Below are 24,588 nucleotides of genomic sequence, written 5' to 3'. Positions count from 1 at the left end.
TATAACAAACCACAATGCGCAGTAGAGATCAAAGAGCTGAAGAGAGAGACCCTGTCAAGTTAAACACTAAACTGAAGAAATAAAAGCTTGTTCGTGCTTGTGGCTCGGATACTAAGAGGTAGGTGGGGTAGGCCACTGGGGCACTTGGGCATTACAGTGTGAAGGGGTTAGGGAACAGATCGTCAGAGAGATTCAAAAGCTACTGAAAAGTGACTAAAAAGGAGTTTTGACAGTCTAGACGTGACAACACAAAACAGGTGACAATGCAAGACTGCGAACGCGGCGCTCGACAAAGATGTGAAGGAACCATTCATTTCCATTTTGTTTCCCCAAAAGAGTGCCGGGAAGACAGCGTGCAGGCAATGAAGAACGACAGGGTCCTCTTCCTGTTGCTGGGTGAGTGAGTGTCCTAGATTTGGATCTGCATTAAAATGCGGAGTTCTGACTGGATTGAAATTGGGTTACTGTACATAGCTCACTCGGGGAAAGCAGATGTCTGGTGGTGATAAAGGCACAGTGGCTGTGGCTGATGATCCTGTTGGGACAAGCTGTCACTGTACTGCCAACAGAAAGCACTCCAGGTGCTGTTATCTAATCAAGCAGGTTCTGTAAGAGGTGGAGGATTGTGGAGATTGAGTCTTTGCCTGCTTATATACTGTTTTTTTCCAGATGGTGTGCGAGCACTTGGGAGTTTGTGTATCAGCTGTCTCTAGCTTTCAGAGCCTGGGATCAGTCTCCACAACTCCCACCTGCCTCCCACCTGGGTTAGGAATTCCTGGTGAAGGTAAATAGCCATGATCCCCTCATAAGTGACTGTGAGAGTAGGGACCCACCTACTCCACGACTGGGTGAGCTTTTTCTGAAACTTAGCTCTGCGAGGAGATCCAAACAAGCATTTAGCACTGCATCAGAGACAGATTGTGCACCCAGCTCATGGCATTGATTTTAATAATTATACAGATTTTCATTGATAATCCTGCCTGGCCATTAGTCCAAGTTCAAGTAGCTTGATCTCTGCGTCCCCAGTCTGCGTGAATTCAGTAGTTAATTCACTAGTGTTGCATCCCTTTTCAGGCCTGCAATCATCATGAATAGCAACAGCAACAATTGTACAGTTGCTTTTTCTGGGTTACAAAAGTGAGAAACAAAATGGGGACATACTGTAGCTCAGAATTATGAAGTCAAAGGACAAAAGTCCTTTATGAGTTTCTCTGTGCTGGGTTTTTATTTTTCCAGTGCAATGCCGTTTTTGCATATTTGTTATTTACATCCCTTGTGTGTAATATAAACAAAAAATAGCAACTTCTGCACTTTCTATCTTATTTGGCTAATGTTTTATCCAAAGCAACTTTTGTTTGCACTCATTTCTACTGCTGTACATTTTACTGGAATAATTGGGGTGCAGTGTTTTGCTTAAGGATACAAAAGTTTGCAAGAATTGAACCCACAAACCTTTCTAATTTCAAGTCGGGATCCCTAATTAGTTTGTTGTTAACTCTGCCACGACCTGTCCCTTTCCTACATAAATAGTTTTGTATAATAATTGTATGTGTTTAATGGGATTTTGAGCGAAAGAGATGTGGTTGTACACTCTGTCGTGATAGAATCAAATTCTTATATTCCATAATACTGTATTCTAAAACAATGTGCTGCTTTGTCACTGACTGCTGTGCCCATTTAGTCAGTTCTCTTAAAACACATTAGGTAATCATTCATTTGTTTTCAAGCCGCTTAATCCAAATTTGGGTCACAGGGGAACAGGAGTCCATCACAGCAAGCAACAGGGGCAAGGCAGGGTACACCTTGGATGCAAGTCCAGTCCATCACAATGCACACACAGACACAAACGCACACACTCCAAATTGACCTACCAGAATGTCTTGGGACTGTGGGAGGAAACCTGAGCACTTGAAGGAAACCCACCCAAACACAGGGAGAACATACAGACCCTATGCAGACAGCAATAAAGGATTGAACCCAAGAACCCAGCAATGTGAGGCAGTAATGCTAATCATTGTGCCACCATGCCACTAACATGCGCATGCTAACTAAACATATATCCACATCTAAATATTATTGTGTTGAAGCCTTAAGGATTTATAGTAGATGGAATTTATTTAGCCATATAAGTCACTTTAGGACACTGACAGTGTCAGTAACCAAAAAAACCCACAATGACAATTCTGTTCAGTGGAGGAGGCTATATTTCAGCGTTTATGCAAGTCCTGACTCCAAAGCTGCCTCGCTATTCTCTTATCAAACACCCACCCCTACAAGCTCTGCAAGCACCCAAACACCATGGATGCCCTTTACTGTATGCCCTTAATCATTACAAGACCACTAAATCCTTCAGCAATTCTCTACTTAATCATCACCCAGTGTGGACATTAGTGACCTCTAGTGGCTGGTCAGCTGTCAAAAATTCACAAAGATCAGCTTATTTGTTGCTTGCATCGTGGCAGCTGCTGGATCTCACCCCTTCACCCTGTTTCTCTGTGCAGCTCAGAGTGCGCTCGTGCTGGCCAGCGAAGTCCGAACCTTCCACCTCCTGAAGGAGAACCGGAGCTTCACCGCGGCCCGCCAAAACTGCCAGGCGAGGTACAAAGACCTGGGCATCTTCCGGACTGCCTCCGAGGCGCGGGACGTCCTGCAGCTGGCCAACATCTCCCAGCAGAGGCGGGTGTGGATTGGGGGGGTTTACAATCGCAGTGAGTGGAGATGGGTCAACAAGGAGAGGATGAATTTTCCCTGTTCGCCTCAGTATGCCAGCAACAATAAGACAGTGCTCTGCGGGACCATAGACCCTGTCACAGAAATGTGGAACCTGGAAGACTGTGGAAATGCACACTTGTCCGTCTGCTTGGGTCAGTAATGAGCACTCCATAACTCATAATTTTCATTTCAAGTCTTCCGTCCTGCTGCCTTTTGACATTCGTTTTCTGCTGTTCCCTGTTCATGGGCTTATTAATGTCCTTCTTCTTCGGGGGCAGGACACAGACAAATGGGAAAAATGAAGGGTCACGTGGATTTCCATGTTGAATATGAAGAATCCAAAAGCTTTTTTTCTCTCTCCTCTTCAAGCCATGTGTCAACAATAGCATGTAAATTGTCATGCAGGGGTATCACATAGATTCACACCACCCAGAAACCCCTTCATCCTCTGGCTCTTCTCCACTCAGTGTCCATGCATCCATCAATAGACCAAACATTGGATCAATTGTTTGATTTATTCACTGATTGCATGATTGGCTGATTGGATTAAATCCCTTTATTAATGAGATTTTTAAAAACTGTTCACAGCCTCTGTCCTTGATGGTCCCCTTTCTTCAAGTGTTTGGTTGCAAAGAATCTGTTCCGTCTGTCCCTATCCTGTCACCTAGCATACTGTTGCTCTCCTAAAACATTTCTAACACCTCCTACCACACTATCTTAACATATTTAAGTAATAAACTAGATCAGATGCTCTTGTCAGAAGGAAGGAACCCCCAAACTGTAGGGTTTAACAAGCCATTCATAAACTCTTTCAAAGCCATTATCATTAAAAAACATTCTTGAGAACTCAGTTGAAATAGGTTTGAAGAAAAACTGAAGAAAACGGATAGATAATACTTTATTAATCCAGTAGGGAAATTGATGAAAATGTAATGGGAAACCAAAATTTAATTTGAATTCCACCTTTTTTCCCATGATGTGCAAGAGAACGTCCACAGCTGAAAAGCTAGGGCTCATGTCAGACCTCAAATCAAATCATGAAGATTCATGAAAAATAAATACAGACTCATACAGGCGTGCAGGGACATTCTCATAACTCTCATTAGTCTCTGAGTTGCAATTATAATTAGAAAGATTTCTCACTAAAATCTGGTTCATTTGAGGTTAATACAATACTAAGGTTTCCGTCTACAGACAACGTTTCTTTGAAAGAAAATAACTCTAATTTTTTATTCATTCTGGGTGCCCCCAGATGTCCAGAGGACACTGTATGTCATCTCGCAGAAGAGAGAATGGAAGGATGCTCTGAGCTACTGCCGCACAAACTACACCGACCTCCTGAGCATCGCAGACGTCAAGGACCAAAAACAGCTGGAGGAAACGCTCCAAAAACACTCCCTGGACAAGGTGTGGCTGGGTCTGAAGAAACACATGGCCTGGCAGCAGTGGTACTGGACCAACGAGCAGGTACTGGAGTACCAGCTCTGGGCAGAGGGCCAACCCAGCCACCCCTTGGACGAGCTGTGTGGGGCCGCACAGAAGGACAGCAGGGGCAATTTCTACTGGTATGACTCCTGCTGTTACGAGCAACTGCCCTTTGTCTGCTACTAACCTGGGCTGGGCCACAGTTCTGCCCCTCTACCACACCTCCATACAGGGAGTCTTTTTATATCTGTTTCCTGCATTCCTGAAGCATGAGGAGCAGAATCCCAAGTTTCTGCCAACACCAGCCCGGAAATTAAGCTTAAACACATCTTAATTAGCGATCTGTTAGTCTATCAATTCAAAGCTATTTTTCTATAAAGGAATGTGTAATGAAGATACTGATGATTATTTATTCAGTTAATGTTCAAATGTATCACTTAAGTTATGCTCAAAATGTAAGCACGAATACTTCAATAGTTTTGTGCAGCAAACTTAGAACATCACTTCTCTTTCGCTCATAGATCTCAAAGACTTATACTTCACAGCTACATTTTCAGCAAGGGGAGACAAATTCAAATGTACAGTACCATGTAACCCAGTTTGAGTGTGCTGGAGGATGATTTAAGCACTTTGCCGAATAAACTGCAAGCAAATCAATACAAGGTATCACATGGTTTCTTTTTGACACTTCTTTTTCAGGCATGTGTGTGTCCCTTCAGTATGCCCTCTAAGTACCAGTTCCTGTGACCAGTACCTCTACCCAGGTGGCTCGGGAGGCCTGAGCACATAGTAAAATTACAACGGCCAGTCCAACACTGTGCAAAGAGACTTTAATTTAACAAAATTCTGTGCGCCAAAGAGAGACCTACTCTAAACTGATGTAACAATAACCAACCCATCCCCATTAGGAGCAGAGTGGTGGCACTGTGGCTAAGGATCTGTGCCTGTGGCTGGACGGGTACCAGTTCAATTCCTGTGGCTGGTAGGGGAATCCTACTCTGTCTGGCCTCAGAGCAAGACTGTCAACCCCAGCTGCTCCAGGGGTGCTGTAAAAATGGCCGACCCTGCTAAATTAAGTCCCCATGAGAATGTGATTTTAAGCCCTTCACCGATTAACTCATTAATGCATGGCATGTGAACCTAATGCCCTCTAGTGGAAGATAAGCAGAAACTACAATCCTTACCACATCCATCCACTTTCACTCCACTTTTCCTGGTGAGGGCTGCAGTTCCGTACTACATATTGAGTTTATATCCACAGTCTTGTCTCGGACACGGGGATGTTGCTAACTGTGCATGATGCAAAAGAACAAAAGAGATATAAACAGTGCAGAAGCAACAAACGGTATACAGAAGGACATAAACACTACATGGACCTACCAGATACAGCTCATATTGCCCAACGTGACTTCTGCAGAACACAAAACCAGGTGATCCACACGCTCCGGGATTTAGGAACCGAGGAAGCAGCACTGATCAGATTTAATCCATCCGTTTTCTGAAGGATTTATCCAAGTCAGGGTTGTGGGGGAGCTGGAGGCCTGTGCCGACTAGCAATGGGCCCAAGGTAGGGCCATTTTTCTGAGAAACCAATCAACTTACCAGTATGTGTTCGGACTGCGAGAGGAAACCCACACAAACGCAGGGAGAACATGCAAACTCCATGCAGAAAGCCCCCCAGTAACTGAACCCAGGGCCCCAGCACAGGGAAGCGGCAATGCTAACCACTGTACAACGGTACTGCCCCTGATCAGGTTCATTCAACTGAATTTGGATCCTCCCTCGTACCATCAATAACCCATCAACGAGCAGAGCAGCAAGGTGAGTTTGACCGTTCCAAAGTGAGGAGAGTGCAAATCACAGCCATCTGTTCTGTAGAGCAACATCACACATCTCTCTTAAGGAACTCACAATGAAACATGGCCTGGAGTTTAAATATTTATTTAAATGTATTCATCGGCATAATTGCAAACAGCGTTACAAAAATAGTGCCCTCCACCAAAACTGTGAAAAAAAACACATTCCAACTTCTAATTAGGAATAAGAATTTGCATTGTTTTTGGAAGAACCAGTTATATCAGTATTCAAAATTATTGGTTTCAAATCAACTGAGAGGATCTATCAGAACTGTAAAACAGAAATGGTTTTTCAACCTTTAAATGTAAAACAATTGATTTGACTGTCTTTGGTATTTTACTGAAGACATCTGTCCTGAGTTCAAAGTAAAGAACACTTCTTCTCAAACCATAATTTTAGTATTTTCTCACTTCAACGTATGTATATCTGTGAAGATGCTGCAAACAGGTCTAAGTGATCAGAGTCCAACAGGACAGGCTACTCTGGACGGCTTGTCACCAGAGATACCAGACACTACGATGAAGAAGGAACTCAAAGACGTGTGCCAAAGTCCTCTCCTGCAGGTTAGGTTTATTCAAACCCTTTGCTTTGAGCTCTGGGTTTGACAGACACCCTTTCAGAAGTCCGTCATTATAACTGGTTTTAGACATGACCGAAACTAACAAATATCCTTATTTGCAGCCCCTTCCAAAATGTATAATACATCAACCTGCTCCCTCCTTCAGCGAGAGTCTTCACCAGTGTTTCACTTCACCAACTTAGGAAAAATGTCTTCTGCATCTCTCATGCGAAACACAGCACAGCAAGATAGATTCCCCCAGTATACCCGACAGACATCGCATCAGAAATCTCAGGGCACGCAATGCCTCCTCTATCACTTTACAAAATATTCTAGGAAAATTGACAAACGTATTCTATAGCATTACAAGAGGAGAACTACAATACCAGAGGAGAAAAGGTTCAGTTTTGATTTACAGGTCTTCTGAACACTTTGGTAATAAGAATATCTCAATTTTCAATAGATTTAACTTGATTTCTATTTCCTTCAAGTGCTATACCTCCTCTTACTTCTCTGTGTGTCTTATATGACTCATGAAGGCGCTATCCAGCTCAGATGTAAGAGTAGTATCTCCTGCTCACAAGCCAAGTATCTTAAAGATGCACAGTAGAAGACTTAAGCCTGGCTTGTGCTCATGGGATACGCCACTGATTTACAATCCAAGAACATTTCTGTTTCTTTTTCACATATTTCTTCTTTCCTCAGCCATAGGAGAATATGAAAGGGCTGGGTCAAACCAGAAAAATACCTTGTTTTAAAGTCAGATAAAGTGCTGGCTCAATTCAAAGATCACTCTTTTTGTCCAAAAACCCTCTTTCTGTGCACAGCTATCCCACAATGGCAAATTTACTGAAGACCTAACCTGATCCCAGGTCTCCAGATCTGTAATTGACCCTTTGTGCCTAAAAAGAAGCTGGTGCACCGCCTCTTTACCTTGAACCTTCACCTTGAGCTAAATCACATTCTTTAGAAAAAAAGCAGGGGAACCGTTTTCCATCATTGTGTACAAGTTCTCTTTCTCTTCTTAGGTGCTTTCTGAATAAAACTGCAGCAACAGCAACTTTATTTTCTTGTTTAAGACCTTTAAGACCTCAAAAGCACAAGTCTGGATCATAGCAGTGCTTTGGAAAATGTATTTTATATGTATAATTGTGAGTGGCAGAGCTGGAGAAAAGCTAAAAAAAATTCAAAAACCCTGATGTGTGGGAACTCTTAGAAAAATTATGTATATAGTGTTGGAGCAAATGTAGCAAGTACAGTATATGTGAAATTACTCAGACAGTTATGGCATGTACTGTATCATAACACAGGGAAAAAAAGGTTCTTCAAGCAGGTAACAAGGATCGCTATTAAGAATGAATATTAATTGAAAGCCTTTCCAAGGAAAAGAGGTGAAAGTCCTTTCATTAACCCCCTTTAGACTTCTGGCCTCTCCACATGCATCCCACACCTGATAAGACCACAACCATCCACTGGGAGTCCATGCCTGGGGTCCGCACAACGAAGCCTGTCTACTGTAGTTGATTGGGGGGTGCTATTGCATAAGAGACATGGAGGACAAAACCTAACCATCTCCTTTCAAGGAAGGATGTTCATCTGCATGCAATACTGTTCAGTGTGCAGTAGGCCTTAGCCCTAGAATTGTGGGTGAGTCTTTGATAAAGTCAACTGCCCAGGTAAAGCACTGCCATAAAAAGGAAACTTGCACAGAATGATGGAAGCTGAAGATTGGACACAATCTCCATTTTTATACATCAGCCCTGCCAAGAAAGAGATCTTGATCCCTGCCTTCCTGGGTGTGTCTCCGGGCAGGGGGCAGGTTTCCCCTTTGTGGCGGCAGATCTCACAGGGCCTGGTACCCGCTCGTCCTCTTCTTCCGGCCGATCAAGTACACAATGACGACGATGATGATCAGGAGGGCGAGGACCACGCCCACCACGATGGCCACTCTGTAGTCGGGCTTGTCAGCAGGGCAGTTGTCAGCTGCAGCGACACAAGGTGACTAGGTGAGGACAGTGTGTATGACATTTGTCGTTCCTCACCATGCTTGAGAACGCTTCTATCTCAATTTGTACCATCCCAAGCAGCTCTCAAGGAAATAAAACCAGATCAACAATAATTTATGGCCATTACACATGAAAAGACTTGATCAGTAAATCAACAGAAAAGACACGCCAGTGGTATTTATGGAAAAGTGTTAAAGGAAAATGTCAAAACACAAACAAAATCCTACAGTAACTGCAAGTTAAACATTGAGGCAAAACTGAGCTTGATTCTATTTTCAAAATGGGGCAACAGCGTCTATTTTCTTAAAGAAGCTTAAATATTTTAAGCTTGATCATTCATTGCTGATCATGCTTTATCAGTCTTATTAAATTTGCTTTAACCTTTGCTGGGTACCCCTGAAACTGTGGAGTAGGAGCATTGTCAGACTATATCTGAAAGTCCTTAGTGTTGATCTTTCAGCCCTGTCCCATGCCTATTCACACCCTTTGTTTAATTCATTCCATTTATTTCCCTCATAACAAAGATAAAGGCTTCCCAAATCTAAAAAACAAATAGGTTTCAGTTCTCATTTATACCTATGGCTATTACATTGCTGAGCAAATGTTTCTTTTGTGCATGTACAGTATATGTGTGTATTGTTTCTGAGTTTCCTAAATATTGTCTGCTGATGTAAGATAATAAAGATTCTCTCTCTCCTAAGCTCCCCTTTGAGCTTCCAACTGGACTTCTTCCAATGTCCTTCACTAACTGCAACAAGGCAGTTCACTTGCTTAGTCTCACTTCTCTAAACTTACAATTTTTCTCTCAGAAACCAGCTTCCTTTTTTACCATTCCGTCTCTAGGCGGCAGATCTGACCAACCCAGAAAAGCTGAGCTTCTTAGTTTTAATACTGATTTTATTAAAAAGGTGGCTTTTACTTCAAATTGGGTCAGGAATTTAATTCTCCACCAAGCCCAAAACATCTGATGGTTTAATTTAGTTCCATGATATCAAGAATATCTGTGGGGCCGCTGGTCAAGAGTCTGTTGCAGCTGGGACATTTTATAACACACATGATGTCCTGGCAGTTTCAGGTAGCTCTTGGTTCACTGGGAAGAACTAGTGTGTACAATTTGTCTAATCCAGAAGTACTATATACTGTACTTCTACATAGTAACAAATTGGCTAACGTTTTGCCACTGGAATTAATCATTTCTGAAAAATGTTTATTGCATTTCAGTTCCATTAGTGAAGTTACAGCCGAATGGCTTCTAGATTGTAATTTAGTGATAGCCTCACTCCAAACAAGCTTTAGAATTATACTCTACGTTTCTCACAGTGCAAGAGAAAACCTGCAGATTGGACACAATTTGAAAAGGTCATCTAGTTAAGCAGACGTACGGTCAGATAAAAATTGGACAGCACAAACAACTCCCTGTTCTGAAGCCTGGCTCCTACGCTGTGTTGCGTTCTGTTGAAAACTAAACAATAGTAATGACAGGAGGGTGGCCAGCTCACAGATATGTTCATTGTGTTTTTTGTTGGCTTACATTTTTTTTAGAGGGTTCTAAAGCAGTTTCCAAGGTATGGTTAACCATTATAAGAAACGTACAGTACCTGGCCCAAAAGTGTTTTTGGTGATGTTAAAAGCTTGGATCTTCTGCTCACTCAGTTCCAGGTAAAGGTATGGCCTCATAATCACTGTTTCATTCTTGCAGGAGTAAGAGTGTCCAATCCTAGTCTTAAACAGCTCAACAGAGCTGTTTGTAGCTTCAAAGTTTGTTTCTGTAAAAAAAAAAAATATTTGCTTTGCATTGAATATCAAGCATGGCAGGTCACTAAATAATTACCATCGATGAAGGAAAAATATCACAACAAATACAGCATTGGGAGGGTCAGCTTGTGTCAGTTGTTCTGTATATTAGATAAAAGTTGACAAATATCTAAAAATTACAGTAGAGAACAATGCCTGAGAGAGAATTTTGATTAGGATAGAAGGTGGTAAGACAAGGTGCAATTCTCCTAGATCACCACAAGGAGCTGCAGGTGGCCCAGGAAGATGGGAAATAACAAGATGGTGCTGTCTGTATGGAGTATGAGCGTTCCCCCTGTCTTTGTACCCCAGGTGCTCTGGTTTCTTCCCGTAGTCCAAAAAAATGCGGGTAGGTTAATCAGTTTCTGGCAAACCTGACCCTGGGGTGAGTGTGTGTCTGTGTCTATGTGTGTCCTGCAATAGACTGGCATCCAATTTCTTGCTGTGATAGGCTGCAGCTCTCCCGCGTCCCTGTACTTGATAAAGCAGTTGGAAAAGCAGGAATTCTGGTCTTTTGCCAGCTTTAATTTTTCATGCATCTTTTGCAGGCCTGGCTTTGTACCCTTAATTTTTTAAACAATGCCTTACTGCTTGCCTGTTGCATCATTTTCACTTGGACACTTCCTCACTGTTTCACTGCGTGCTTGGACACCCAGGTACAAACAGAGGTATTTCAGGGAAAATCGCCTTCAAAGCCTGGAGGAAGACCTACCTTTGGCATTTGGGAACATGTAGTTCAGGCTGACATCAACAAAATCGACAAAGACGGAATTGTTCTTGCTGTCCTGGAGAAAGGAGAGAGGCAGGCCAACAATGAGAAATCAAAGTCACTCTTGTTCCCTGCCTCAGTCACAGTCCAGTTTTTGATTTTGAGCCTATCTTCCCTCTCTCAACCCCTCATTTATTCTAATCACTAGCCCATACAGCTTCTCTAAAACTCCCTCAGCTCTTTGGGCCAAAGTCCCACGGATTCCTTTTCTGCCTACCCATGTGTGCTAACAGTAAGCCAACACTTATCTTTGGTTCCAGAACTTGAATACAACTCCAGCAGTCTCAGACCCCTGTCTGTTGGCTTGTAGTTCTTTTCATTTCTAAATTAAAATATCTTTGCAGGGTTGTGTCGCTTTATGCTTCAAGAGCTGGTTTAATTTCATTTTAATTTAGAAACCGTCTTGCAAGTTAGCTTTGCAGTGGCAGTGACAGTAGCCAGACTGATCCCGTACTGTTTCGGCAAAGCATACAGACTGAGAGCAAATGATTGTAGTTCGTTTTATGATCTGCTTTCCAAAAAATACTAAAGTACTGTATACTGTAAATGAAAAGGCCTGGGGCCTTCTAAGATCTCTTTCCAAGCTACATAAAAGTGCTTTTAAAATTGAGAACAGGAGACAGTTCATTACACAGATAGTTGTGGGAGTCTAGAACAAGCTATCCAACAATGTAGTCAAAGATCATTCTCTGGCTTCTATCAAGAAATGGCTGGATTAGACCCTTGAGTCAATTACCTATGGAAAACAAAATGGACTAGTATAAAACGAAGCTATATACTTTTTAGTTCTTAACTTATCAGTTTTTTTCTGTCTCCTAAAGCTTTTCACCTGAGGGAAGTCTGAAGCTGATCCAAACAAGGTTAAAAAGCCCTTCTGCTGTTGATATCAAGAAGCCTGTTTTATTCCAGAAGCCATGATCACGTTGTGGGGAATATAATTTAAATATATATATTTATAAATATTAAAGCTGTTAATGTTGTCCACATTTTAATTTATGCTGTTATATTCTTCACAATCCATCCATACATTCATTTTCTTACTGCTTTATCCAATACAGAGTCGCAGGGAAGCCAGGCAGTGATGTGAACCACATCCCTGGTGGAACCTGCCTGCGCACAGAGGCCTGGTGGAACCTGCGCTGTGCTGCTGCCCTAGTCGTACCTTCGTGAACAGGAAGGTGATGTGTCCCTGATGGAAGCTGAGCATGAGGCTGGATTTGGTGTGACTGCAGTTCCCTGAGGCTCTGGTTTGTTGAGGCTGCACGATGAACACGCCCTGCACCTGAAAGAGGAGAAAATCAGCAGTTAATTCAGGATATTTCTTTTATCCGTTCCTCAGCACTTTTTATACTATTAACCGGACCAAAGGTTTGCATTATTAACCATTTTATTCAAATTTATTCTGCATGGTTTCTATTAAATATCTTGTCATCTGTCAATTAAGTCTCAAGCTTGAGTTAATTACAAATGAATTAAGCTTGGTGAATGGGACTGATTGATACATTTAGTAACACTCCACATGTATAAACGATTTAATGAAAGAGGAGCTTCTCCATACCAAGCAGGAATTCTGGTCTTTTGCCAGCTTTAATTTTTCATGCATCTTTTGCAGGCCTGGCTTTGTACCCTTAATTTTTTAAACAATGCCTTACTGCAGCACAGTAAGAACAACATACTCTTTAAAATTCACCTACTAAGCAATTAAAACCGCCCAGATCTGGTCTTCAGGTCAGACATCTTGTCAAGAGAAACTGACCTCACACGACAAGAAAAGAGCTGGTGAGCGCTGAATTAAACCCAGGCTTTTCCCTCAGTGACTTGTTTCACTTTCATATCACCATGTCTGGAAAAAGCTGCCTTATTACTCTCCTGACTTCTGGGGCGGGTGTCCACTGGCGGAGAGGTGCTGATGGTGAATGCTCTCTTCCCCAAATGTCACATTGCGCTGATCGTTTACTCAAGAGGTTGGGCTCTTATGTTCTCCTGAATTGGGGGTTATTTTAATGGGGAAGCACTGTTTCTCCCTTTTCTGAATCCCCCTCTGCTATTTATTGCATTACTGAGCCTCTCTTATTCTTTCTTTACTGTTATTTCTTCTATCGAAAGGAACTAAACACTCCAACGAAAACAGATGCTTGCCTTTGCCCAATTTAGATTAGTAAAATAATAAGAGCAATTCCTTACACTCTTATAGCACTTTTCTGGACACTCCACTCAAAGTGCTTTACAGGTAATGGGGACTCCCCTTCACCACCACCAGTGTGCAGCCCCCATCATGATGCTGCAACAGCAGCCATAATGCGCCAGTACGCTCAATACACACCAGCTCTCAGTGGGGAGGAGAACAGAGGTGAAGCCATTTCAGAAATGGGGATTATTGGGAGAACATAACTGGTAAGGGCCAGGGGGAAATTTGGCCAGGATGCCAGGGTAACACCCCTACTCTTTTTGAGAAACACCCTGGGATTTTAAATGACCACAGAGACATCTGAAAGACAATGTCTTTTTTACAGTATAGTGTCCCCATCACTACACTGGGGCATTAGGACCCAAACCGACGGCAGCATGAGTGTCCTCTACAGTTCCAATTAACACTGCTTCCAGCAGCAACCTTAGCTTTCCCAGGAGCCTCTCATCCAGGTACTGACCAGGCTCACACCTGCTGAGCTTCAGTGGGTTGCAATGTGAGTTGCATGGTAATATAAATTAGCTGCTGGCTATATCAAAAGAAAACACTGTCTAGTCCTCGTGACAGTTGTTTTAAAAGGACATGGGTAGCAAATAAAGAAAAAGGCAAAATCTCTCTTTGTGGAGTAAAAATAGCTTTAACTAAACTCTGTGTATTCTCAGTGATATACAAATGCAGCCCATCCAAATACCTGATGTCTTAAACACTCAGCTTTTCAAGGTATCTTTAGCACTGTGTTAACAAACTGGCTCTTTGTGGGCAAAATGTCCAGGAACCTGCATGTTCTCAAGAGCCTAACACAGAGACTGCTGCCTGGGGCTGTTCAGCTGCTGCTGTAAGGCAAGTGAATCCATATGTGTCGGTGGTTTAGTACCATGCTGTTTGTTGTATTCTTGTATTGCACCATGAGCCGAAGAGTCATCTGAGCCAAGATACAAACATTGCCATCTGTTCCAGTCACGTTGTAAGTACCCTGTGTGAGATTAGCAGGCTGCGTGGGCGTAGGAGGAGCTGTTGTTGGGGTTGTGGTATTGGGCTGGTGGGTAGTTGTGGTATTGGGCTGGTGGGTAGTTGTGGTATTGGGCTGGTGGGTTGTTGTCGTATTGGGCTGGTGGGTAGTTGTGGTATTGGGGTGGTGGGTAGTTGTGGTATTGGGGTGGTGGGTAGTTGTCGTATTGGGCTGGTGGGTTGTTGTCGTATTAGGCTGGTGGGTAGTTGTGGTATTGGGGTGGTGGGTAGTTGTGGTATTAGGCTGGTGGGTAGTTGTCGTTTTGGGCGGGTGGGTAGTTGTCGTTTTGGGCGGGGGGGTAGTTGTCGTTTTGGGCGGGTGGGTAGTTGTCGTTTTGGGCGGGTGGGTAGTTGTCGTTTTGAGCTGGGGGGTAGTAGCCTCAGAGATGAACGGCTGGGCAGGACCCATGGTGGAAGGCGGCTTCTTTTTCTTTTGTTGATCATGTGCCAGTGAAGAAGCTGAAAAAGACAAAAAACATTGTTCAGCTGCCTAATTAATTATGGCTAAGCCCTGCTGGACAGGTGATCCAACCTGCTTTTCAAGTGTCTCCCTGCTGGTACTGGAAATCAAAAAGTCAAGAAGAAAAGAATGAAATAAATTCCAACACTGTCACAATGGCGTTCCATGTCACATCATCCCAATCCACGATCCTGGTTTCATCCATCTGATTTGCATTCTCATTCCTCATTGAGACTTGTCTCCCACTTGGACGAATGGATCAAGAGACACTGCTGCATTTTAGCTTGTCACTCAGTTGGATGGAGATAAACTGAGCATTAAGCTACAAACCAATGAGTTGCTATAGAAAGAATAAAGGAGGGCTATGAGACCCTGACAGACAGCAGAAACTAGCAGTCCTGGAGGCCAATCATTAGTCACAGGTGAGGTCAAATAATCAGGAAGATTCCTGTCATGTTTGCATTGACTGCTATTCTTCTGGGAGAGCTAGCTGTGTTGCTGCAGCATGTGATGTTATCACCTGGAGACTCGGAGGACCTGGAATCAGTTTACAACTGTTCCCATTCCTCAGCATAAACACTCAGACCTGAGAGGGCACAGGGCTCTGTAATCAAGTTTGAACTTTCAGCAACTCAAGTTTCTTGACCTTTGGTTTCCCACGTTTCGCTTTGCTGGTACTCTGGTCACCTGCTCGCTAGTTACCCTTGACTTTGTTCACCATCTATCGGGTTTGACACTGGTGCATCTCCTTGACCAATCTCCTTGACACTCCCTTGTGCTTTGCCACTGTACCTCCTTGGATACAGCCCTCGCTTGCGTCGGATCACAACCCTGGACCACGATTTGGTTCCCTAGCTAGCTACAGCAGAACGTCTGTCTGCGTGCATGGCTAATTGGCTCACTAGTCGGCAAGCAGCCTGCTACATGCTCTGTATGCTGCTTGTTCCACCTCATAAAGCATTATTACAATTAACATGCAGTATATGTCATTATTTCCTCAGTTACATTGCACAATTTAGCTTTAGCAGGAAAATAAGGTCAATTAAGTAGTGAGTATAAATGTTAGAAAACGTTCTGTAGTTACTGTAAAGCTTTCAAGTTAGGGGGTAGTTTGCTAGGTAATAAGAGTCTGTAAGTGAAGGCGATAGAAACTAACGCTTAACAGATGCAGCAATGTAAGTTGGGAATTCCCATATTCCTACTGTAGGCTCCGAGAGGGATCTTCTCCACTATGTTGTTTCCCCTTTGTTAGATTCTGATCTTTCCTGACAAGTAACAAGGCATCTAAAATGGCTTGTGAAAACTGACTGAGTGGTACAGTATATTGGGGGAAAACTAAACAAACAGCACACAGAGCTCTGAAACCCATTGGTGAAGTATCTTTTCCTCTGGCTGTGTGACATCCTTCTCCTGGTCCCTCTCTCATTTCACAGGGGACTTTTCAAGAACAGCTGGGAAGGTCGTAAACCAAGCAAAACAAAAGGTAAGTTCCACAGGGTGGAGTGATAGCTCTGTGGCTGTGGCTGGAGGGTTGCTGGTTCAAATCCCCTAACCTTAACCCCAACTGCTCCAGGGGTGCTGTATAAATGGATGACCCTGTGCTCTGACCCCAACTCTCTCTCTCTCTCTCTCTCTCTCCTGTGTGTCTCATGGAGAGCAAGCTAGGGTATGTAATTTTTCCTAATGCAAGAAATTGTATTTGGCTAATAAAGTGATCTTATCTTATACCAAAGCCACAGTGGCCCATCAGGCCAGAACTCATGCAGGTTTCTGTGGTCTTACATGAACTAAGTACAGAGATTCCCTGGATGGGAAGCTGGTCTATCACACATACTGTAAAAAACCCGGGGCAAACTGGATAGAACACACGTAAAGAGCTTAAAAGAAAAGTGGAATCAGCAATTCCTTCTTGTAGTCAAGTGAAGAAAAGGCCTCATTCTGAAAAATGACTGGAGTTCCTCTTTTCTTTGTGCTACAATACCTCTGAACCAAAAAGAGGAAGCACAGTTTACCGAGACACCAGTTTTTTCAAAACTTTACCAATAAATTACTTACAGGCATTTTTGGACTGTCCTGTTCCTGTAACAACACCTGCTTTGTGCTGTGTATTTTATCGTTCTTTCCAAGGCTGGAAGATGTCAACACCTTTAAGCTCTTATCTGTGCTGAACTGCTTTATCCCTAACCATCCAGCTCTTTCCAAAATCATCCATCTACGTGATCTTGTTCTGTTTTTGGAAAGTTTAGAAAATGAATCCAATGGTCCACAAAAAAAAACGATCAAGGTAAGTGAGTAGGAGCAATAGTCTAGCCAACTTGTATGGCATCATAACTAAAGATTCAGATGAGGTTCTGATCCAGCCCCACCAGAAGGATAAGCAACAAGAACCAATAGCGATGAGTGCAGACATCTGTCACTTGATACTCTACAGTGGTATCATTTGCTCTTACTTATACAGGCCTTGAGAAGGCATGTCATTTTCTGATTGCTTGCCTAAGAACCAATGACATTGTAGCATTTCAGTATGGTATTAAGTTTTTTTTTTATTATTGTTATTATATTAGCTAACTCTTCATTTTCAACAAAAAACTGTCATAATGTGTATTATACTCACACCTTTCCTCTATCTCTATAATTATTTATAATACAGTACATGTATAATTTTTCTTTCAGTTTCTCGATTGTTTGTGGAAAACAGAATTGGAAATTCGTCTTGGATTAAATCATTTTAAACTTTGCATCTGTTTTTTGGGGGGTATTATACCTAGAAAATGACACTGTTACAATTGCATCTACAATAAATACAACTACGGGATCGCATGGCCTTTCACTGTTTTTACCAGCCAGAGTTTGAGTTTCACTTTAATCTGCAATTGCAGTTCAGGGTCACTGATCTTGTAGAAAAAACTGCTTACTGACACTGGTCTTCTATTAAGCTACATTGCTGAAACTGAAATTGTCTTTTGAAACCATTCAAAATGATTTTTCCGTTTGAACTTGCACTTCAGTTGCCAGCAAAACAATCTGGAGATAATCTGCTGTCATCCACAAAAAAAACAGCAGCAAAAAAATCTTAATGGCTATGTAATGAAGTATGGTTAATTATTCTTTAAATTTCCCCATAATATGTACTTGCACAAGTGCCGACAATTACCTAGAATTGGAATGAAGAATATTTAAAGGTAAATATTGGATTATTTTACATTATAACAAAACATACAACCTTACTAATGAACTGAGAGGCTCATCATCAATCCAGGCTGTATTCATTGTTTACTGACCTCAACTGTAACTCCTGGTGTCCATGTATCCAAATCAATTTAAATCATGGTACATCAGTTTTCCACAATTTCACAATCAAGGCCCAAATCCACAAAGCATGCTAACAATTCCACTCTGGCAAGAGTACAGAAAACACCAGAAGCCCATTCTTCACACACCTCCCCTTCTCTGGAAGTAAAAGATCCAGTTAAGGTTCTGATTCACACCTTTAGTGAGAGATCTGAGCCAAGAAACACATAATAGGTACCCAAACAAGAAGCATCTCTACTGAAGAGGCCAGGGAGTTGCTCAGCAGGGGCAGTTCTATGACTAACCCTGGGGTACACAAGGGTGTGGTGTTGCGTGGTGTGTTGATCCAAATGTATGAAAAAGAATGTTTGGAAAGATCACATTCAAAATTTCAACCACTGCACAATGGACTGATGCATCGATGCACTGGTGTAATGTCTTCATGGACTGAGAACAGGATAACACGAAACAGCTTGTTATCACAAGGAGTACAGCTTCTATTTGGGCCAATCTAAGCAGCCGTGTGCTAAAGCGATCCATCTGAGGCCTGTTGCTCTTCCTGATCAATGTGAACAATTTAGAAACTGATATATTTAGCCAACAATTGAGATTTGTAGATGGTACAAAGAATACGCAGGGGGAAGAGGAAGCAACAGATAGTGGCAAAGGGGTTGCAAAGACTTTGATGAAGTCTTGGAGCAGGCAGGCACATGGCAATAGCAATTTAACACTATTTAAGTGCAAAGTGATCCATCCAGGAAGTAAAAACTTGCATTGCACATTGGTCAAATGGGTGACCTCCCTAATATCACATGGTGAGTCTGAACCGCGTGATAAGACATCTCGATGTTTACGTATCGTGTCCTCATCAAAACGTTTTGGACAGATGTTTCAGTCAAATAGACAAGTTTCATTTCCCATTGTGACGTTTACGACTTGCCGATGATGATTACAATGATAACTTGTGATGGTGAAAGACAATGTGTCCTTATTAGGGCTGCAGTTGGTCAATGCAGAGACCTCTGCCTTTCTGAAAGCAAGATCAGGTGACACCGACTCTTATAAATCAGTTTTATATTAGAATATTTCAATAGGAGAAAGGGGAAGCACAGTGGCGTTGTGGTTAGCATTGCTGTCTCGGAGTGCTGGCTTCCTGGGTTCAATTAGGACCTTGAGTGCTACTGGCACTGGAGTTTGCATGTTTCCCCATGCTTGTGTGAGTTTCTTCTTGGTGATCCTGTTTCCTCCCACAGCTCAAATATTGGTAGGTTAAATGGATTCTGGAAAAACTGGCCCTGGTGTGAGTGTGTACATATCTGTATGTGTGTGTTCCCTGCCATTGGCTGGTGTCCAAGATGTCCAGTACCCCCTTTGTGCCCACTGACTCCACTGTAGCTCCCCTGTGACCCTAAATTGAAACAAGCTTCCAAAACAATGGAAAGAAAGTTTGCATAGAAGAGATGGATACTTGTTTAATCTTGATTGATGGGTTTTAAGCAGGTTTTATGATTCACAACTCTTTAAACATTAGAGTAAGAATCCCCTTAATAGTTCATTCACCATATTTATGATGAATAAATGCTATTTGCACTTCCATTGGCAGTCCAAGTGCTTTATTGTATTTCCAGTGACAGTCTCTTTCAGGCATTATATTAACTGCACCATGTCCTGTTGAGTTTTCTGTTCGTACTGCACTTGACAACATGGGTGCATCTCTTGTTCCACATTCCACCAACCCTTTGTGTAAAGCAATGCCTCCCATTCTCAGTTTGAAAAGCACAGTCTCTGTTTCTGCTATGTCCTCTAGCTTACATTTTGCTGGGAAATCTCAAGACTTAAGAATTTTTTATATACTTTTTAAAACTGGCGCTGACAGTCATTAAACTTCTTCTCTTTAACTGGGTCTTAGTCTCTTTTAAAACAGTTTTCTTTCTTAAAGGAACTTATTTCTTAAAGGAAGAATTAATCCATTGGAGCCTGCACTTTCTAACTCTGGGTATGCGTTCTCCTTGGTTGAATGTGGTTTGTGTGGCAAACCGCATATCTTTTCAATGTCTGACCCATATCGATTCTGAGAACTTTGATTCCTTGAGGCTGCGTTCCTGTGACTGAAAGCTGTTTCTGAAGTACAAGACCACACCCCCTCCTTCTCCCCCATTCCTGTCACTGTGGAATGCTGCACATCCACTAACTTGTGTTAAGTCTCCCTCATGTTTAAGCAATGGTAGGTAAACTGCAGTCACCTGCTAGTGCAGTACCTTGTATTTCTTGTATTCAGCTCAGAATCTTCCCGGCCTTTAGGTAAGACACTTCTTCACTTGGCCCTTTGATTTTGGATTTTCCTCTGGAGGTCTCTTCTTTCAGATCCCTGTTGATTTCCCTTTGCTCATTACTGGCTATTTGTCCACCCCTCCATGACAGATCTGCATTCAACCTCACTTCACTTGGCTTCTCCTTATTCTTTTCTTTTCCTGTGACAAGTTTCTCCTTTTAAATTTGCCCTCAAAAGTGCAAAGTCTCTCCTCTTTCTCCTCCTCTTTTCTCCTCTTAGCCCTTTGAAGGGCTAAAGATTACTTCAATGCAAAACTTTAAAAATGCAATATGAAACAAACATTTACTTCCTTGTTGTTTCCATCGCCCTGTGCCAGCGGCTTTTTTAACCACATTTTGGAGCACCATTTATAAATTATTCATATATACAGCATATACAGTTCATAAACTTAGAAAGGACTCGTTCAACCTGTGACGCCAGTATTCCTGCACAAAGTGCTCTCTCTCACTACATTACTAAAGATGTTATCTGCGATCCATATCTCCTGCCAAAAGAGAATAATGAGAACAATAAGTTTTAAAATAAATTAAGTAAAAACATTATTTAGATTTTGTATAGAAGTAATACTACTACTACTACTAATACTAATAATAATACTACTACTAATAATAATAATTGCTTACACTTATATAGCGCTTTTCTGGGCACTCCACTTTAAAGCGCTTTACAGGTAATGGGGTCTCCCCTCCACCACCACCAGTGTGCAGCATCCACCTGGATGATGCGATGGCAGCCATAGTGGGAGCCACTATAGCCATAGTACAAGTCATTTCTCTTGATATGAAGCTGTAAAAGTGCCATAATGTTCCTGAGGTTCAAACTGGTCTTACTGAACCTAGGCTATTATATTTAGACCTTGTATAATATGGAGTTCAAGGAAAGTGGCATCATGTTCAGTATAAAGCTGGATGAAGCCCCTCCAGGAATTCAGATTTCTGCAACCATGTCCCTCCTAAACATCCCAATTTTATCTTCTCATCTTCCAAAAGCCCTTCCTGCAGTCGTCTCTGCAAATTCACAATGGCCCCATTCAATCATCAATTTATTCTACTTGCTCTGTGTCCGGCCCTTGGCCATTTGAAATTCTTCATTCTTTCAGGAAGTGTCCATAAAAGCCTTGGCTCGCGTTCTAAACCAGGAATGGTCATCATCAAGAGATGGATTTCTGGGTTTCTGAGCGTCTTCAGCGGCAGGCCTCCCTTCACACCAATCTCCTCTATGCCTTTGGTGAATTGCAGGGTTGCAGGGCATTTTGAGCCTTGCAGGGTTGGGTAGGTTAGGGGTCACCAAGAGATTCTGCAGCTTTTTGCGTTACAAGGAAGATCCTGTGGGTCTGGATAATTGTGACCTTGCATCCACTGTTCTCAGTGAGCGCTGCGTCAACTCTAACAGATGCTTACCTCAGCCACTCTTGCAGAAGTAAGGCAAGTGGCGGATGATGACAGTGCAGACTGTGGTAGGCGGGTGGGTGGGGGTGGTTGCATGTGTCACATGCCTTTTCTCCAACACGTGAGAGGACCCGTCACCAGCCCTGTTACCGAGCCGGGGCAAAACGAGAAACAGCAATGCCCGATTTGCCCAAGAGAAGGCAAAACAAAGAGGTGTGAAAGGTTTGGAAAGAGAAAGTTTGTATTTGAATGCTGCAAGGGGGAAAGGATTTTCTTCATAGGGTCAGGAATCGCTGGAGGCTTTCATGCCACCCCAGCTCTTGATGACCCATTGGGGCCATTAAGATTAGCATCACTGAACACTTTTCAAAGGTTTTCGGCTGATGATGGTTTTGAGGGGCTCAGAAAACCTATTGGACTTGGGCCCTTGAGGGCTGCAGTGGAGCATGTTGGAGATAATCAGGCTAGTTGGCTGGGCAGAGAGAAGAAAGCACACGCAAAGCAGCACAGTGAAGTATCACTCCAGCCAAATTAATCGTGACAGCGGCTGTTTGCTACAGGCACTTTCAGAATGAACCAGTCTCAAGATAAAGCAAGAATACTCTTAAACCAAGAGTACTCAGTCTGGGCCTACGCTTAATGACCTCACTGATCAGATTATTAGCTAAATTGGAGCAGTTTGACCATTTTCAATGGTCATCAGCTGTTGATGATTTTCAAGAGACCTGGAAAACCAGCTGGACTCTGGACCTCCAGGACTGCATCTCACTGGGTTCCCCTCCGGTGAGAATAAAGCATGAGCCAAGCAGCACAGCAAAACACCAGTCCGCCCACATTAACTAGTCGTGTCTGTGGGAGCCCCCATTTGCTGGTGTCACTTTCAAAATGGACTCATCAACCAGGACAGGGTAAAGTATTTAAACCAGGAGTGCCCAATCCTGATCCTGGAGACCCAGTGTGTCTGCAAGTTCTCAGTTCAACTCAGTACTTAATGAACTATAACTAAGTCCACTACTGGCTTAACTGGACCCCAGGACTGGGGTGTGTTAGAGATATAAGGTACCATGGCACTGCTAAGCATGGTTACTGGTTATTGAGGGTTAACAGAAGCATACAATTAGTCTGAAAATATTTCTCAAGCCTCTGACATGAGCTGGCAGTGGCTCAGCCGGTTTTGGTCTTAAAATGCTGTTTTATACATGCTGTTCTGACTTCATGTATGTCTGCAGAAGAAATGACCTAGAACCACCTAGAAAAAAGCAGAAGCATGCCAACAGAGAACTGCTTAAAGAGAAAACTCCACAGGCAGTATAAGATGTGGTGCATGTGCTGCTGTCTCCCAGTCACTCACAAAATGACAATGTTCAGCCTTTGTTTTAGGAATTACTGAGTGCTCAGCAGTAAATCTGCCAGTGATAAATATTTACGACAATCACAAAACACAATATAATTGTTAATAATTAATGAACCACTTATTAAGTCACAGTGGCCAATAATGATGTATAATATGGACAATCCAACATGTACTCTATAAACCTCTTGTGGGTTGTTAAGAGTGACATAACTTCATGGTTACATTTTCAATTACTGAGAAATGTAGTATAATTTATACAGTAAATGTCTGACGGCCAACTTCATGTTGCAAGTTTCTGAACTAATCAACTTTTATTATTTTAGTAACCTTTACCCAGATTACCTAATTGCAAGCTGTATACATTGTAGAACAGTCTGGAAGCTCAGTATTTATGGTACACGTAACTCGACACTCGAACTGGCAATGAAAAATAAGAATATTTACAACTTGCGCGTACTGTAGGTGCTACTTTAAATAAATCTGGTAACACTGTTCTGTATAATTACAGAACTCTAAAGTTATGCATATACAAAACACATAAAAACAGGTCACGCACATATTGTGGCAGTAGATTTACGATCGACGTAGAAGCAATATATATTGTACAAGTAGTTCGGCAAGTACTGTATGATGCGAGTTAATGCGGACTCCTGTCGAATTTCAATTCTGACTTACATGAAGATCTGCGTCTAACAGCAAACGCGTTTGTGCTGTTATTCTTTAAAAAGACGTTTAAAAGACGAAAAAACAAACGGAAAGAAAAGGGAGGGAAATATATCACGAGTTACGAAGCAGGAAACGGCCAACACTAAAACGACAAAACACCTGTGCGTTTAGAAATCGTCATTTGCCGGAGATTTCTGCTTTCTTTTACATCGCTTAGTGTATACTGTACACCCACGTAAACAGCTACACGACGTCAACTTTATTAAACTGCGTTGTTCCTAAAAATCTGTTCTTCAGAATTATCCGTCTTAACAGTATATGTTTCACCGTAACTAAAAAAAAAATGCATTCGCAGCACCTGGGGGAAAAAATGCCATAAACGTTTTTGAAACATACCCAAAATGAGAGCGCAGATGACGGAGAGCAGTAGAGTCCGTGTAGGGTTCATGTTGAGAAGCAGGTTTTTGGAAGTCGCAGTAGCTGTTGACAAGGTCCGACTCTCGCAGAAAGTGGCTCTGAGTCGCAGCTCGCCTCGTTATTTGCAGCACAGAGAGTGCAGACAAGAAACGAAACCAAAAACGTTTGGAAACTTAACTTCCAGCCCCCACACACACTCTCTCTCTTTTAGGAAGCTGAACAACACAGCAGCCAAAAAACAAAAACAAAAGAAAGGTGCTCAACTCACTCTGTGACTATTATTATTATTATTATTATTATTATTATTATTATTATTGCCTTTTTTTATAAAGCGACGTTTTAGCACGTTCCCTGACATTACA

The 24,588-nt window shown here is 42.3% G+C and overlaps 2 protein-coding genes across 3 annotated transcripts; one reads left to right on the top strand and one right to left on the bottom strand.

Moving 5' to 3' along the window:
• The first annotated feature begins 28 nt into the window (after window positions 1-28).
• Window positions 29-4,799, top strand: LOC107076545 (macrophage mannose receptor 1-like). Of its 2 annotated transcripts, XM_069186830.1 has the most exons (4): window positions 29-118; window positions 337-396; window positions 2,502-2,864; window positions 3,965-4,799. In XM_069186830.1, exons 2-4 carry the CDS (start codon window positions 363-365, stop codon window positions 4,321-4,323), a joined length of 756 nt encoding a protein of 251 aa, XP_069042931.1. In that variant the 5' UTR covers window positions 29-118; window positions 337-362; the 3' UTR covers window positions 4,324-4,799. The 2 variants fall into 2 exon arrangements, with proteins under 2 accessions (XP_069042931.1, XP_015195837.2); XM_015340351.2 differs by lacking the exon at window positions 29-118 and having other exon boundaries at window positions 173-396.
• A 1,263-nt stretch (window positions 4,800-6,062) lies between these two features.
• Window positions 6,063-24,378, bottom strand: LOC102691464 (macrosialin-like). Its single transcript, XM_069186829.1, has 6 exons — window positions 24,206-24,378; window positions 14,185-14,777; window positions 12,285-12,404; window positions 11,066-11,138; window positions 10,158-10,325; window positions 6,063-8,536 (listed from the first exon to the last, which is right to left on the bottom strand). Exons 1-6 carry the CDS (start codon window positions 24,255-24,257, stop codon window positions 8,397-8,399), a joined length of 1,146 nt encoding a protein of 381 aa, XP_069042930.1. The 5' UTR covers window positions 24,258-24,378; the 3' UTR covers window positions 6,063-8,396.
• Between the last annotated feature and the right edge of the window lie 210 nt (window positions 24,379-24,588).

This window comes from Lepisosteus oculatus, chromosome 3, assembly GCF_040954835.1.
Source record: "Lepisosteus oculatus isolate fLepOcu1 chromosome 3, fLepOcu1.hap2, whole genome shotgun sequence".
NCBI classification, from domain to species: Eukaryota; Metazoa; Chordata; class Actinopteri; order Semionotiformes; family Lepisosteidae; genus Lepisosteus; species Lepisosteus oculatus.
This window is presented reverse-complemented; position numbering and strand designations above follow the sequence as displayed.

What these genes read in the sequence shown, in the direction of transcription:
- LOC102691464 (XM_069186829.1), bottom strand. Translation starts at nt 24,257, where the DNA reads ATGAACCCTACACGGACTCTACTGCTCTCCGTCATCTGCGCTCTCATT. An exon ending in CATCTGCGCTCTCATTTTGG is followed by an intron (nt 14,778 to 24,205) that starts GTATGTTTCAAA and finishes TGTCTTTTTCAG; the next exon opens with CTTCTTCACTGGCACATGAT. An exon ending in CAAAAACACTTTTGGGCCAG is followed by an intron (nt 8,537 to 10,157) that starts GTACTGTACGTT and finishes GTGTCGCTGCAG; the next exon opens with CTGACAACTGCCCTGCTGAC.
- LOC107076545 (XM_015340351.2), top strand. Translation starts at nt 264, where the DNA reads ATGCAAGACTGCGAACGCGGCGCTCGACAAAGATGTGAAGGAACCATT. An exon ending in GGTCCTCTTCCTGTTGCTGG is followed by an intron (nt 397 to 2,501) that starts GTGAGTGAGTGT and finishes TTCTCTGTGCAG; the next exon opens with CTCAGAGTGCGCTCGTGCTG. An exon ending in ACACTTGTCCGTCTGCTTGG is followed by an intron (nt 2,865 to 3,964) that starts GTCAGTAATGAG and finishes GGGTGCCCCCAG; the next exon opens with ATGTCCAGAGGACACTGTAT.